Source organism: Trichoplusia ni, chromosome 3, assembly GCF_003590095.1.
Source record: "Trichoplusia ni isolate ovarian cell line Hi5 chromosome 3, tn1, whole genome shotgun sequence".
NCBI lineage: Eukaryota > Metazoa > Arthropoda > Insecta > Lepidoptera > Noctuidae > Trichoplusia > Trichoplusia ni.
In genome coordinates, this window is record NC_039480.1 from 15715483 (window position 1) to 15730533 (window position 15051).

The 15051-nt window shown below is 35.6% G+C and overlaps 5 protein-coding genes across 7 annotated transcripts; 2 read left to right on the top strand and 3 right to left on the bottom strand.

Moving 5' to 3' along the window:
- Positions 1–325: 325 nt before the first annotated feature.
- LOC113492115 (uncharacterized protein C1orf194 homolog) lies at positions 326–2536 on the bottom strand. Its single transcript, XM_026869433.1, has 3 exons — positions 2218–2536; positions 1401–1569; positions 326–1069 (listed from the first exon to the last, which is right to left on the bottom strand). Exons 1-3 carry the CDS (start codon positions 2397–2399, stop codon positions 929–931), a joined length of 492 nt encoding a protein of 163 aa, XP_026725234.1. The 5' UTR covers positions 2400–2536; the 3' UTR covers positions 326–928.
- Positions 2537–2787: 251 nt separating this feature from the next.
- Positions 2788–6006, top strand: LOC113492119 (serine/arginine-rich splicing factor 2). Of its 3 annotated transcripts, XR_003400478.1 has the most exons (5): positions 2790–3099; positions 3349–3489; positions 4021–4203; positions 4353–4416; positions 5315–6006. XR_003400478.1 is itself a non-coding variant. In XM_026869439.1 (4 exons), the coding sequence occupies exons 1-3, from the start codon at positions 2918–2920 to the stop codon at positions 4193–4195; spliced, it is 459 nt and encodes a 152-aa protein (XP_026725240.1). In that variant the 5' UTR covers positions 2788–2917; the 3' UTR covers positions 4196–4203; positions 4353–6006. The 3 variants fall into 3 exon arrangements, 2 of the variants coding, with proteins under 2 accessions (XP_026725240.1, XP_026725238.1); XM_026869439.1 differs by having other exon boundaries at positions 2788–3099; positions 4060–4203; positions 4353–6006; XM_026869437.1 differs by having other exon boundaries at positions 4353–6006.
- A 1236-nt stretch (positions 6007–7242) lies between these two features.
- LOC113492116 (U3 small nucleolar RNA-interacting protein 2) lies at positions 7243–8737 on the bottom strand. Its single transcript, XM_026869434.1, has one exon. The coding sequence runs from the start codon at positions 8616–8618 to the stop codon at positions 7269–7271; it is 1350 nt and encodes a 449-aa protein (XP_026725235.1). The 5' UTR covers positions 8619–8737; the 3' UTR covers positions 7243–7268.
- Positions 8738–9819: 1082 nt separating this feature from the next.
- Positions 9820–10923, bottom strand: LOC113492120 (INO80 complex subunit C). The gene is made up of 2 exons (XM_026869440.1): positions 10549–10923; positions 9820–10451 (listed from the first exon to the last, which is right to left on the bottom strand). The coding sequence occupies exons 1-2, from the start codon at positions 10694–10696 to the stop codon at positions 10252–10254; spliced, it is 348 nt and encodes a 115-aa protein (XP_026725241.1). The 5' UTR covers positions 10697–10923; the 3' UTR covers positions 9820–10251.
- Positions 10924–11029: 106 nt separating this feature from the next.
- LOC113492118 (ribosome biogenesis regulatory protein homolog) lies at positions 11030–13334 on the top strand. Its single transcript, XM_026869436.1, has 5 exons — positions 11030–11273; positions 11370–11642; positions 11900–12119; positions 12380–12642; positions 12861–13334. The coding sequence occupies exons 1-5, from the start codon at positions 11125–11127 to the stop codon at positions 13021–13023; spliced, it is 1068 nt and encodes a 355-aa protein (XP_026725237.1). The 5' UTR covers positions 11030–11124; the 3' UTR covers positions 13024–13334.
- Positions 13335–15051: the final 1717 nt, after the last annotated feature.

A 15051-nucleotide genomic window follows, 5' to 3' on the forward strand; every position in this document is an offset into this window, starting at 1 on the left:
CCTGAAGAATTTTGATCACAGCACAGAATAAAGTTAAAAATAAAATTATGATTTGTTTGCTTTAATTTTATATAAATATTATGTTAAATTTATTATTTATGTGAATATTATGTTGCACCACAAAAAATTATAGGTAGGTACCCATCACTTCTAACCCTTGTTACCTTCGTTATTTAGGTAATTGACTTTTCCAAAGTAGGTACTATAATATAAGCACAATGTTCGCTACACATTGCAGACTGCATCGCGCAGACGCGTAAGCGGCCCACGATTTACGTACGTTAAGTACGCTAAATGCGCAGAATTATTAGCAACAAAACAAAATATCGGTTAATCCATTTAATACACCACATAACATTTACACACAAACAAAAACACATAATCGACTAAAGCTCAACTTCAGGACAACAACAAAACAAAACAACAATGTGTGCCTTAGTAAAAAAAATAGCTACACTTAAAATACTGATCGATGATTTTATATAATTTCAAAAGTTAAATACATAAACAGTAAAAAACGACGATATGTATAATATTACTGACCCAATAAAGGTCAGGATGCAAAAATAACATATCTTACTTTATAATTAGTTACGTATTTGTAATAGGAATCATGATTATTAAACGACAACTAGAAAAGTTTCATTTGTTGATGCAATATATTTGCAATGTGCTATGATAAAAAATAGCACAAGAAACATACCACTAAACTCTTGCTACGCCTAATATGAGTATTCAAAGTATGAAACATTTAAATACTTTACACTATGTCTGTTTGTCAATAAATTATTGACCCCAGGCACAGAAAGCTTTGTTTCGTACAATTGCCATTCTACGTTTAATTACAGTAGGAGCAATTTTTGAATTTAGAAAAAGACTGTTGCATGATATGTAAAAATGTAAGGTGTCGTGTATAGTACTTTTAAATTTAGTAGAAGAAAATAGCTCCTCCAGCAGGTTGTCGACTGTAACCAGGGTTGGTCTGCGACGAATGTACTCCCGAGTTCATTAGCTTCACACTGAATGGTGAACGACGTTCTTTTACTCCACCACGTTGCATAGGATGGCCCTGAAACAAGTAATGCATCATGTAATGGGAGTTTAAGAAAGGTTCCTTAAAGGTACCTTACATTTTCAATGGGCTAGAAAAGCATGAAAAGAATACGGGCTATATCTACTGTAGTCTGCTCCGCTGGCGCTGAGATATATCTAGTCATAGTAAGTACACAGGCACAACCCTACTTTTTGAAGTAACAAACTCCCGAAAAGCGAAAAAATTACCATGTCTTTTTTATAGAGTCCGCGATTCCGTTCTAAAATTAAAAATACTATCTACATCATATACGAACAGATGAACAGACATCTACGTGATTATCCAATTCTGATGTTACATTACATACCAATGGAATAATAACTGGTGGATGTTTATCGTATGTGTTTCGAAGTCGCCGCCAAGTGTCGCACCCAATGGTTTCAGGTTGTAAGTATAGGTCTTCCTTGTCGGCAAACCTCTCCGTGGTATGGTTGTATGTGGCTCCCAAAACTAAATCCAAGCTATCTTTTGGCAAACTAAAAAAATGGAAATAAATGTAAACGGGAATCAAACTGGCTATAAATTGGGACGGAACATGGTGATTTTTAAATACAACGATTTCAGATTATTTAATTATAGTCAGTATTTAATACATTTATAAGTATTTTTGGTAGATGGAACTAAGATCAGATAAAACCGACAGTTAAAGGCTGTGGACACGTAAGTCAGGCAAATTAATTCGATAATCGTAAAAAATAGGTCAAAAACCACTAGCAGCGGGACAACCGGTGCCTGAGAGCGGAAAAGGGAGAACCAACAAGTAACTATAATAGTGGTTCCTTAATTCGATTGAAGTTATACGAAAACAATTTTACAATATATTATAAAAAGGGACCAAGTCAAGCTCAACACAGTTAGTTCTGCGTGTTATTTACTAGACTACTGTTATGTTTACAAAATGTTTTTGTATTATAAAGAAAAACTAAGACCGAACAGCACTAAATCATCTATAAACACTGTGGACCGAAATTAAGGGATTTAAAAAAAATCTTGTAATATACCACATTATTTATCTCTATCATAGTGTACCTTACAATAAAATTTGTGAAAAATTATATTTATATAAGTATTAACTCCAAGGTATTAAAGAATATTGCAATTGTAAAGAGCTGAAAATTACTTACAAAAAAGGATGATAAAAGCTAAGTCGCCTGACACTGGCCAGTGTATGATGTGAAAACAATCTGGAGCCCGTTGGAGCACCGTGTTTGTCGTTAGTGGAAAGCAATATTTCTTTATCAAGTGATCCTTCTTTCCTTAAATCAGGAAGAAGTTTTTTATTTCTAACTTGTTTGATGCCCGTCATTTTAATAAATATACCTAAGATCTTAACACTGTTGAGTTTTGTCTGTATCGAAAACGAAAAGTTTAATTTATCTTTTATTCATACAATCGGGAATTTAAATTGACACATTATAAACAAAGTAAATCCCTAGCAACGATACCCCAATAGTCGTTGTAAAAAATGTGGCCTTCTATTTGGCACTGGCAATTCAAATTCAAATGTATTAAAAACCAGATTAGAGAGACATGTATTTAAAATACGTTGAAAAAATCGATGTTATAGGACTATGTTCCTTTTTACTCGATTCCATTATGAAAAAAAATGTTTTTTTGATCATTTATATTGATATGGCAACATTTATTCGACTTCCGTTAAAAAAAATGTCATAGCCCAGAGGATTCATCCATCCGGTAGCCATATTTAATTCGACGCTTGCACGCTGAGGTAGCTCGGCGTTGTGACGCCATTTTATTTTCTTGTTGTGAATCAAGAGTAATTGTGTCTACTGCATTCAGTGAAGTTTTAATAATACAATCAAAATGAGTTACGGAAGACCGCCGCCGCGTATCGACGGCATGGTGTCGTTGAAAGTGGACAATCTTACATACCGCACAACGCCTGAAGATTTACGTCGTGTGTTTGAAAGATGTGGCGAAGTAGGCGATATCTACATACCCAGAGATCGTTATACTAGAGAAAGTCGAGGATTTGCTTTTGTCAGGTAACTATCACCAGGAAACTAAGTATTTATTGCATTCTCTCATCTGACGTCATGGCACCGGTAAAATACCACCTGCCCTTCCCAAACACACCGTCAACGTGCCGTTGTTATCCTAAATAGTCAGCTATCTCAATTATACCATCGTTATCGGCTATATACTACTTATATAATAATTGCCATGTTATTGAAATGTTACTAATTTTCTCGTGGTAATTTCGATAAATCTACATCTGGCATTTTTTTACCAAGATTTTACGACCGCCGTGACGCTGAGGAAGCTTTGGATTCCCTGGATGGACGTATGTTAGATGGCAGGGAACTTCGTGTGCAGATGGCGCGCTATGGACGCCCTTCGTCCCCATACAGAAGCCGATACGATCGCCGTCGCAGGTAAAACAATTTTACAATCTTTTTCATCGAGTCTTTTCTCTCCAACGCGTTACTGCGCTGGCTGACCACTGTTCTGTAAATTTTTCATAAATTTCATACTGTTAGCAATTTCAGACTATTGTGCTTTCAGGAATTTTGTACATCACAACCAAGTTGCACATAAATATAATGGTTCAATCCAGTAAATCTATGATAATGTGGTTATATTTTTAGCTTTTTCTTTGAGAATAACAAATGTAATTTATTAATTTCTAATTTTTTCAATGTCCTAATAAATACTTACATGCTATCTCTTTATTGGCTGCACTACCTAACTTTATTTTTTCCTTATTGTATTTATGTGGTCAGCCATAACACATAATTTGCAATTTGTACTGTTCAGCTCGCACCGACGGAGGTGGTACATGTCACAATCGTGTAGCTCCAAAGTCTCCAGATGCGTTTGACACGTAAGGAGGGGACGCTTCTGGGGAGCGTCATTGTCATTCTGAGGATATATTCATATGTTTTGTGTGATGGTTATTCTTTTAGCAACTCGCGTTCACGGTCTCGTTCACGTCGTCGATCCAGGTCTCGTTCCCGTTCACGTCGGCGGTCCTACTCGCGCAGTCGCAGCCGCTCTCGCTCCCGTAGCCGCTCCGACTCGAAGAGCTCACGCGGCCGCACTCGCAGCCGTTCCCGCTCACGTTCTCGCTCTAGGCATTGAAGTGCTGTGTGAGTACATACCTTTTTTACACTCAAAATAGTGCATGTTAAATTTAAAAAAATATGAATCTTTTCAAAATTAATTTTCCAATAAATATTTTTATAACATGAAAATGATCACCAACAATTTTTACTAATTTATTTATTTTTCCATTCAGGTTGAGAGTACCAAGTGTGAGCTGAAGTGCTGTTCAACATGAACCCAAGCAGCCTTCGCCCAAGGTACTAAAACTCATCAGTTACTCATAAGCCATCCACAGACCTAACTATGATCAACATAGTGGCAAAACATGCAACGTAACAAATTATACTTTAAGTTTCCTAAAATAACATAGGCTAACTGCATAATGTAAGAAATTGTATCCATGGAGATTTTCATTCTTTCGTTTTTTGTTTGTATAGAACCTTTCAATAAATTTCTCCAACTTAACTATCAAATGAAATACTTACTGAATAATAAATACTGAATTAATTTCTTATTTGAATGTATCTTTTACTTTTAAGTTTAGAAAATTCTGCATCATATTTATGAGTCACTTGTATTTGAGTCTTCATGTTCATATTGTATTAGACTTTTTATGTATGTAATTAATTAATCAGTACTAGGTGTAAGACCGTTGTGGTCTTCAATATATTATTTCAGGTTAAATATAACAAAATTACTGGAAGATAACCTCCATTCTACCAACACAAGTGATAATTGGGCTAAATTGGGCATTAATGTGGGATCATCATTCATGTTACTTGGTAAATAACTTGTAAGAATGTGATGCCTCAAGTCTTTAGTTACTTTGTTTAATTATACATTGTACTACTTTTAACATTGTCAATAATCTTAAGTAGTAGGCCCTTGCTTATAAACCCACCTTTTGAACACCAAACCATTTTATGTACTTTGCTACAATCATTGTAATTTGAACAATTTGTTTGCTCACTCATTCCTAGTGTCATCTGAGTATTGGTGATTAAAAGGCTTAGGACTTATATTTGTAACCATTGTCAACATTTTAGAGCATATGGCCTATTACTTACGATTTTTATCTTTAAGTACATTGCATTTGTGCAAGTAATATTAATAGAAATGATTCTGTAATATTAATTGAAATGTTGGTATGCTCAGGGCGTGGAGTACGCGGGGAGCGAGGCTGTATGCGGGGAGGGGGGGTTTGCTGTTGCTGACAACTGCTGTTTTGCTGTTGTTGCCGTACATAAGTTATGAGTAAACTTTTATATTTATTGACAAACCGAGACACGCATATAACCTAGGTAAAATGACGACTAAAATCAACACCCAGTTTATGTATGTAGTCATACAAACACGTAGGGCAAAACAGACCGCACACTCAACTTTTGTTATACTGTCCACAATTTCGAATAGATACTATCTGCTTCGCTCCAGTTAAATTCAATGTAATTGCATTAGGGGTCAGCGTTTTTGCGTCAGGACCACAAGTAGGCGGCGGCGGGCAGACCAGCAGACTGCGAACTAATATATGCGTTTGTTTGGCAGGCCGGTGCTGCACGCTGGCCTGTTTGCTGTGGCAGTATCCTGTGCTGATTTGCAGATTCGCATGCGGCTAGGTTTATCGGTAAAAAGGAACGCCCTCCCTGCCCCCCAATATTATCGAGCGTTCTAAGTACATAATATATGCGGTTTAACACTTTTTTTATTTAGCACTAGGATTTTTCCCTACGGTTACTATGGAATGTACCATTAAACTGTATTATTTCTGAAGAATCAAGGTCGTCACAGATGAAGACTCCACTCACTGGATTTGTAGGTTTTATCGGTAATAAAATTTTTAGGAATAACATTTGTCTTTCAATCGTTTTCTTCCTTTTTCCCAACCAAAAGTTCTATCTAAATGATAGAATTTACCTGCAAAGTGAAAATTATTTATGATGTAAAATTCTTCACTTCTATTTTAATTTTATTGGCTGGACTTCTCTCAAATGTAAAAACCAGAAGTTCCTTATCGTGACAGACGAAAATCTTCACATGCTGCATGCGGGTCCTAACGACCAATGAGAATGCGGCCCCAGCAAGCATTGATTCGAAGAAATTAATAGGTTGTTAGCCTGTACATGAGTAGTCCTCGAACCCGGGCAAGCGATCAATAATTATTTATCGACGTACATTAATTTATTAAGGAAGGGCAAATTTGATGGTTAGCCAAGTGGTCGGCGCATTTACATTAGTCGGTTAGACCGTATTCGGTCACCGACTAATATAAAAGGTATTCGTTAGTCCGGATTCAGTTAGGCAATATTAGGTAAGCGTTTCATTTACTGGTTACTGGTGATGGGCTCCTTTTTCCGCACCGCTCCAAGTCGGCCCATTGTGCGTCAGGTGGCTTTGGGAGGCTGTCAGTCCAGCCATCCCAACTCCCTCCAGAAGCGCAGAAGTCTCCTGGGACGTTCGCAGGTTTCTGTGACGAAGCTCGGTGAACTGAGGATCCCTGCCCGGCATTCCGCGACCCCCGTGCACTCCAGGAGCACGTGTGCCGCTGATTCTTCATGTTGAAACCCTGATTAAGGGTTAAACCGAATACAGCCGCAGCCTTCGGTGACCGACCTAATGTAAATGCGCCATAACGACGGCAAACCCACTGTGTGCGATGTGACGCGGGTTCGATCCCCGCGTGGAATAAGCATATTATTGTGTGGTCTATGAATTTAGGACAAGTCTGAGCGTGGTCGTGAGTCTTCTACTTCCGAATTCAAAAACGGATTCTTTTCCATAAGAATGACACTGGAACCGCGCAAATAGAATAATCATTCTAACGTTTAGAAAGTGCCTGGAAAGCGACCTACTTGAAATAAAAACTTGATTTATTATAAAGATGTACATCGCATGCACGGATAGCAGATTGGTTGAGGTCATCGCGCCATACCCACAATAGTCACAATGCGCGACGTGTCGCGGGTTCGATCCCCGCGTAGGACAAGCGTTTGTATGATCCACGAATGCTTGTTCTGAGTCTGAGTTCTCGTCCTTAATGTACATCACATTTCAATAGGTAATTTTGTGCTCAATAAAAAACAAAATAGTATGACAAATTTACTGTTGTATATTATAACTTAAAACTAAAATTAACGACTAATAGTCCATTTTTGGCACTACCAAATTTAAACCATCTGCCAGTCTTGTGTTCCTGGCCTACAGCTGCATATAACTGTGAGCCATCACTTGTAAACTGCATTGAGTTAACACACCCGCTCACTTCAACACTAAATATTGGTATTATTTTCCTATATTGGTCACAAACCCTCCATAACCTTATGTTAAAGTCATAGGAACCTGATGCAAAAACATCAGAATTCAGTAATGTTGCCAAACTAGTTATCCATCTTGGTACTTCATTTTCAGTACCGTGTGCTTCCGTGACAGTACAAAGAGGTTTCTTTTTGAGAACACTCCAAATGCATAGTGAACCATTGTCACTGCCTGAAACAAAGTGCTCCTCATCCAACAATTTCACTTCATCTAGACTACCTATGGGACCGTTAAATATTAACTGGGATTCCTCAGCAATTTTCCATATCCTGACAGTGGAGTCTCTGCCACCAGCTGTAATAGCTCTGTCTCGAGTAAGTGCATCTATAGAGGTGATAGGTGACTGATGACCAAACAAAGTTTCCACATAAGCCATTTCATCCAAGGACCACAACTTGACTGACCTATCCTTACTTGCCGAGTATAATTCATGTGTATTTTTCCTAAAAACCAGCCCAGTGATAGCATCTTTATGACCTTTCAATATATGTATGTGTTTGAGTGTAACTGGATCCCAGATCTTAATGAAAGGTGACTCATCAGATAAAACTAAAAATTTACCATCAGTTGATATTGCTACAGAGGTAACACTGCCTTTTATGAATTTGGAATGAGTTTTATAGGTTAAACAGCCAAGCTTTCTTTTTTCTTTGATGCCCCATTTGATTAGAGTTCCACATTTGCTGCCAGTAAATACGTAATTGTTGTCACTGCTGATACATATGCATGTTAATGTTAAACGATGTTCCTTCGCACGAATTAATCTGATGTCATTTTCGTTAGGCACAATATATTTATCAGCGATTTCAAACTTAAGCTTGCCTTTTTGTTCTAAATAGTCCTTTTTTAATCGGTTTTCAACCGCATCATCTACTTCCTTAAGTTCAGCGCGCTTCGCTTCCTCTTTTTCTATTTCTTCTAAGTACTTCTTAGCTAAACGCAGTTTTTTTTCTTCTGCGGTTTCGTGATCACTTTCCGACTCTTCGGCGTCAGAAAACTTACGTAAATCTAATTCACTATCCGAAGACTCCTGACCATTTTCTAGGTTAGGTGCGTTCTGCTTTTTAGGGTTCTTTTTCTTAACTTTTTCACCTTTTCTCTTCTGAACTTGCCTTGATTTACCTTTTAGGAAAAAGGAAGACGACATTTCTTAATTTTACACAGTATCTTTAATACAAAAACTCAAAAATAAAGCCTGAAAGGCATGTGATTGCACGTTGGTAAATTTGTCAAGTTTAACTTTGACATCAGTTTGACAGTCCTCATGTTGTGCCAAAAATTACGGAACGTTCAAAGTTTTTGTAAATTAGTCTTTATCATGATGATAAAAAATATCTTAAATTATTATTATCAAAAAATCAAAAATCAATTTGTAATGAAAACTAAAATATGATTTAACATTAAAACTTGTTCATGAGACTATAGGTTTCTGATAGAGAAGTGAACAGAGTTTCCGTATTGTTTACTTATATGTGGAGAAATATTATCTTCCGACTAATTCTTTATTAAATAAAATTATATAATTTATTTTTATACCACAATAAGCTTTAAAAGCGGCTTTGCTCGCCTGGCTGTCGGCCATCGCTGCAAAAGCACCACCCTCCTTTAACATAGCCATTACAAATTCAGGTACCGCCATTCCAAATTTCATGGAAATCGGTATAGCCGTTTGAGACATACCTACTTTGGTGAAGTCAGGAGTGGGCAAAGGCGGTGCGCAGCACGCGTACCACTGTTATATGAGGCGGTAAGCTTACGATTGAGGTATCACCATATGTCCTCGCTCTTGCTTTTGTCAGTGGATGGAGCTACAATCTACATACTTAGCATTTGCCACCGTAGAATGTCGCTAGACTTTAAGAAGAGTAAAGATAGCACGAAACCATATAGAGCCGGCTTTGATCCAGTAGGACATGGACGTACACGTGGGACGTGTGTTTTAATTACGTCAGCGGGAGCATAACTATTTATGGCACACATGTCATGAAGGCGCGTTCTTCATTACTGTCCAACTGTTATATACTGTATGTGACCAAATAAGTTTAAAAACCTTCAATACTCAATATTCAATACTCAATCATTTATTGCATTCCATATGTTACAGAGATGGTAGAAAATAAATAGCAGTTAGAGTTCAATATGGACCCTGTTGGGCACGCAAAAAATATAAGAGAGAGGAAGAGGGCAGAACCTTCTATTAGGTTTGTGACTTCCCAAGCTATGAAATGCAACTTTTAACAAAATCTGTTTGAAAGAAGTTTAGCTTTTGTCTGCACCAATATCTCAGTGTTAATAAGGTGTTTAATGAAAATTGTTTGAAAAAAATTATTATTATTATGAACAGTTGATAAAAAGATGTCAATACTTTAAAGTTTACTCTAATGAACAGCATCTACCTCCTATCTAAAAATAATCTTCATACCCTAGCCATAAGGTAATAGGTAAATTGAAAGAGTTACACCAACAATACTGGTGAAGTTAAAAATAATTGATCATTGCTGATATGCTAGTTTAGTAAACAGGCCTATATTAATAGTAGAATTGTGACACCGTTTTCAGTGGCAGACTATATTACTTATTTCACCAATTGTTTTGCTTATAGAACACATTTTTTAATGTAATAATTCAATTTATTACACAATTATCAACACTATTTTACAGTATATGGATGTAAAGTAATCAATTTCTATTTACTTAGTACCACAATTCAATTAACACAGGTTTGCAGTGCAAATTAGTCTTCCCAGTCTTTAAGTCTGTTATCATTTGTTGTCTTGTATTCACCCAACCATAGTGTTAGCTCCCCTCAATAATAGGTAACCTGCAGTGATGTCCATCGGTAGACTTCTTACTGTTGCAAATTCTTCAACATTACTGTAAAAAAGTTTTGAGTGCCGATCTATATATGGAGCTGGAAGGCCCGATATATCTGAATACTTCTTGTTAGGTCTGAATGATGGAGGTGCATTGATGGAGTAATCTGGAAAATGGCAAGGTTATAAATTGAAATCAATTTCTTCTTTTTAGAACTTCTGGCTGATATAGACATTAGTTATAATAAATATAATGAGCCTTACACAAAACTGCCTCATTATGCCATGGTAGAGCCCTTTCAGCCGTTAATATTTGCTTTAAAGACCTCCACATACGTTTTTTACAACCACTTTTGACGATGAATTTATTTTCACTTTTAAAACAATATGTTTTTTCCGAATCTCCCGTCATATTAGTATATTACCTTTGAATTAACTGATGTTTTTTCAAATGATATATTAGATTATTTTACACTCAATTCAACCCACGACAGAACAATATACAAAAAGACATTCGTTTAGTAACGTTTTAAAAAGATGGTATGCCTTAATTTATAAAACTGTGAAATAGACATGCAATTAATCTTAATGGTTTAAACAAAGTTTAAATTACATTTTTTTTCAAGACTACCGTAAAGTTTATCGAAAAATATTTTGCACACTATTTTGTGCTTACGCCCAAAGTTCTGTGAACACACACAGTTCGAGCACACGTGTTTGAACTATTTGTATGTCATATCAGACGTCAAAAGTTTGAGGTTAAGTTATTCTTCATCTCTGTCATTTTATGGTGCAACCTGTGTTGATCGGAAGAAATGTGGATAACATTAAACTAGAAAAATGGATATAGTTAACGAGATATTGGAAAAAGAGCAGAAGAAAGCGGAAAAGTATAAACCAATAACAGTTGAAAAACACTTGGACTTAGAACTTGACATTGGAACTTTACTTGCATCTGACACAAATGATTTGGATCCCAAAGCATTACAGTAAGTTTTTTTGGAACATGGTTTTTATCAATCATTAATGTTCCTATCAATGTATGTATCATGAAATATCCTTACCAACCACATGTTATTTTTCAGGGCAAACAAAGACGATTATTTACAGGCGCTTACACGTGATAATACACAACTCCTTCTAAATAAAATATGGGAGCTTCCTACAGAGAGGGTTGACGAGGCTATTGTAGTACGTCTGCCCGAACCTAAGACAGTACTTCCTAGAGCAAAGCCCTGCCCCAAACCCAAGCCACTCACCAAGTGGCAAGAGTTTGCTAAAGCTAAGGGCATCACTAAAAAGAAGAAGGACAAGGTACAATGGGATGAACAACTGCAGAAATGGGTACCTCTTTATGGGTGAGTTATCAGAATATTTAGGGTGTTAAAAACTTTTTGCATTATTCGCATTTTATTTTTTTATCTCACTGTAGGGAAAAACTCAGTTTACCTCTCTTTGCAAAAAGAAATTAATGATGGTTAATGTTGAATATTTCTTTATTATTGTCAATTTTCATAGCACAGAACATTTTTGGCAACTATTAAAAAGAAATTTAGATATAAATTTATATCAATAACAATTTCTTCAATTATGAAACATAATATTCTTATTCCAGTTTCAAGAAAGCATCTGCAGAGAAAGAGAAGAATTGGTTGATAGAAGTGCCACAGAACTTGGACCCTATGACAGACATGTTTGAGAAGAAAGCTAGTGAAAAGTCAGAGAAGGTAGCTAAAAATGAGCTGCAGAGGTTAAAGAACATAGCCAGGGCACGGAAGGTCAAGATACCTAGAGTTGGTTTGCCTGTGACATCAGACAAGGCATCTGCCACACAGGTAATTAAAGTCATAACTTTATTAGTCATTAGCCATGAGATTGTGAATGTATTGAAATGTATTGTTTTAGTAATGGTACTAACAGTTTCATGAATATTTGTCCTGCCACAAATAATACAAAACTTTCATAGATTAAATTCTACCGTTGCTTGATCCCACTGCTTTGGTAGGGTTAAATGATTTAAAAAATTTGATGATATTTAAAATTACACATATATCAAGTTCTTGTAATTAATAAAATATGTTTAACACCTTTTTAGTTGGACACAGCGGCAACTGTTGCGAAAGCATCCACAGCATCCCTTGGCAAGTTTCAAGACAAGTTGCCAAAAGAAAAGGAGGCAAGAGGCAAAGGCATACATGAGCTAATCCCTGGCAAAGAGAGGAAACGCAAGCTGCCAATCCCTACACCTCAGCAAGAAAGGGAGAATAACTTGAATATGTTGGATAACATTCTCAATAAGAGACCTAAAATTGATATGGATAAAGCTGTAGCCAAGCATATTCATGAAGAACAAGTGCAGTGAGTACTGTTTTATTTATCACACTTCATGTTGCATGCAAAAAGTTTGAAACAGACTTTTATATTTGATTTTGATGTATCTATCATGTATGCATAACTGTGATACCTAGTAACTATAGGTACTATGTGGACTAAATTGAGAAAATTTCGAAACCCAAATAATGATCATTATTATTATTGCCATAACTTGTAACTAATACCATATTTTCCCTTTTCAGTCGGTCTGAGGAAAAGAAAAACACAAAGCCAGCGAAAGGTAAACGCAATTTCAAGACGAAGCAGAAGGGTAACAATCCAACTAACTTCTCTGCGAAGAAACCTAAAGCCGGCAAGGGACAAAGGAATCCAGGCAAAAAGGCAGGTGGCAGGAAGAGGAGATAGTCTAATGGTCCTCCGAGAACTAGAAACTATATAATAATCGGTATAATTTTATTCTGCAGTACATTTAAACATGTATTTAAATGTTCTCCATTACATCTTCACTACTTATGTCGTAGAATTATTGTAATTGGCTTTGTCTGCTACACTTTGAAGAATCACAATATCTCGGATTCTTAATGTAAAAATTGGTAAAAGCCTTGCTGATGATGAAAAAGCGCACAATGCATGCGCAACCCGCCTTTTCATGAGAACATTTTCTAAAATATCCATCTGTAAAAGGGTTACAATAAAAAGATTTGTAAACTTTTAAATATATTTATTTTAATTTCTTCAACACATTACCATGGACTACGTATCTTTCTATCTTTTACAATCTCGCCAGAAATCATACAGAGGCCCACTATAAGCAATAACGCAAATTGAACAACGTATTAAAATAAATTTACGGAATTAATTTAGTTAAATAAATTTAGTCAAAGTCACGAAACGTTATTTCAATTCCATACATATTATAGAAGTTCATCGTCATTACTGCTTATAGAAATACCATTTATTTTGACAACAGGTAACAGTGGAAGGTTTGCTTTCTAAATAACACTGATAGTCGTCTATTTATTATGTAAAAACTGCACATGTGAATTGATAAAAATTCTATTTGATGAAGAAGTTGTTGTTTAATCATAATAAAAGATTGAAAAATTGCCGTTGTTCTGATGCAAACGATGACCTATCAATATAAACATATTACGTCGCTTGTTTGGTACCTATAGTGCGCTCTACGACTATAATTGTTGAAATAAAAAGTAAAATCGTTAATATCGTAAAACAAATACTATTTTGATTTGCATTACGTTATTTAAGAGTTGATTCGAAAACAGACATGTACTAGTTATTCTTCTCAATTCCTCACCAAAAATAGCAAGTTCCCTTCAAAATAGATTTTCAAAATATAACACTAAGTACACGAATCGACATGTGCAGTAACATTTAGTCTACATTTGCACCGGTGGACTACTTATAATAGTGATATCTTCCTTACCACTACATTAACCTCTACTTAGGCAAAGGAGAAGGTATATCGATTAATACTGTATATCGAGAACGCTACACAACGTACGCTATCCTACGCAAACAACTATAAAGCTACATGGAAGCGTCTACTAAGGTTAACTATTATTGACATATAAACATCTTGATTTGACGCCAAGAGGTAAAATGGACCATCATTAATATTGAATGGGAGTCATGTCATTGACAAAACAATAACTCTTTAAATAAAATAGGACGGAAGTACTGAGAGTTAATTAAAAGGACATAGTTCTGCAATAGCACACACAATAATTATCAGTTCATTCGATGTGAAAAAAACTGTTCCAATTTTTTTAAAAGGTAAAAAGTATACTGCAGAAACAGCAACGCATGCGTAAACACTTATATTAACTTATTTTTCCGATATTATAAGAACACGTTGTGCTGGTCCAGACACGTTTAGCGGTTTTGCCAAACATTTATACGCATGCGTCCTTTTTTGTAACATAAATAACATTCACAAGCTTGGAACCTTCTTTCCCCAAGACGTCAAATCGAGATTGTACTAACATCTGCTTAAACATTAATATTGCTATTCGTCGCGCTATCAACTAACTTCTATCTAAACAAGTTGGTAAACGATTGTCACAAAATAGGATTTCTGATATAATTATTATACTTATACATAGTTTTATGTATATTCCGCAGTCGTTAAATAAGGTTCAGATCATTTTAATAACATTGTATAAATATTAAGTAAGATTTTATATTATTGACCTTATTTAACGATTGTCAGATTAACTTTTTTGCATAAGAGTAGTTTAATAATGAAAATTTTATAGCTTAAGACAATATTAAGAAAGATGTAAAGCTGTCTTAATAATATAAAAGACAGTATTTAACTATAATAAATTAACAAGAATAATCAAATCGATTCTTTGTTTACACAACCATGAAAGCAATTTCCACTGCTTGCTTACGGAATTCAGTACAGTTGTC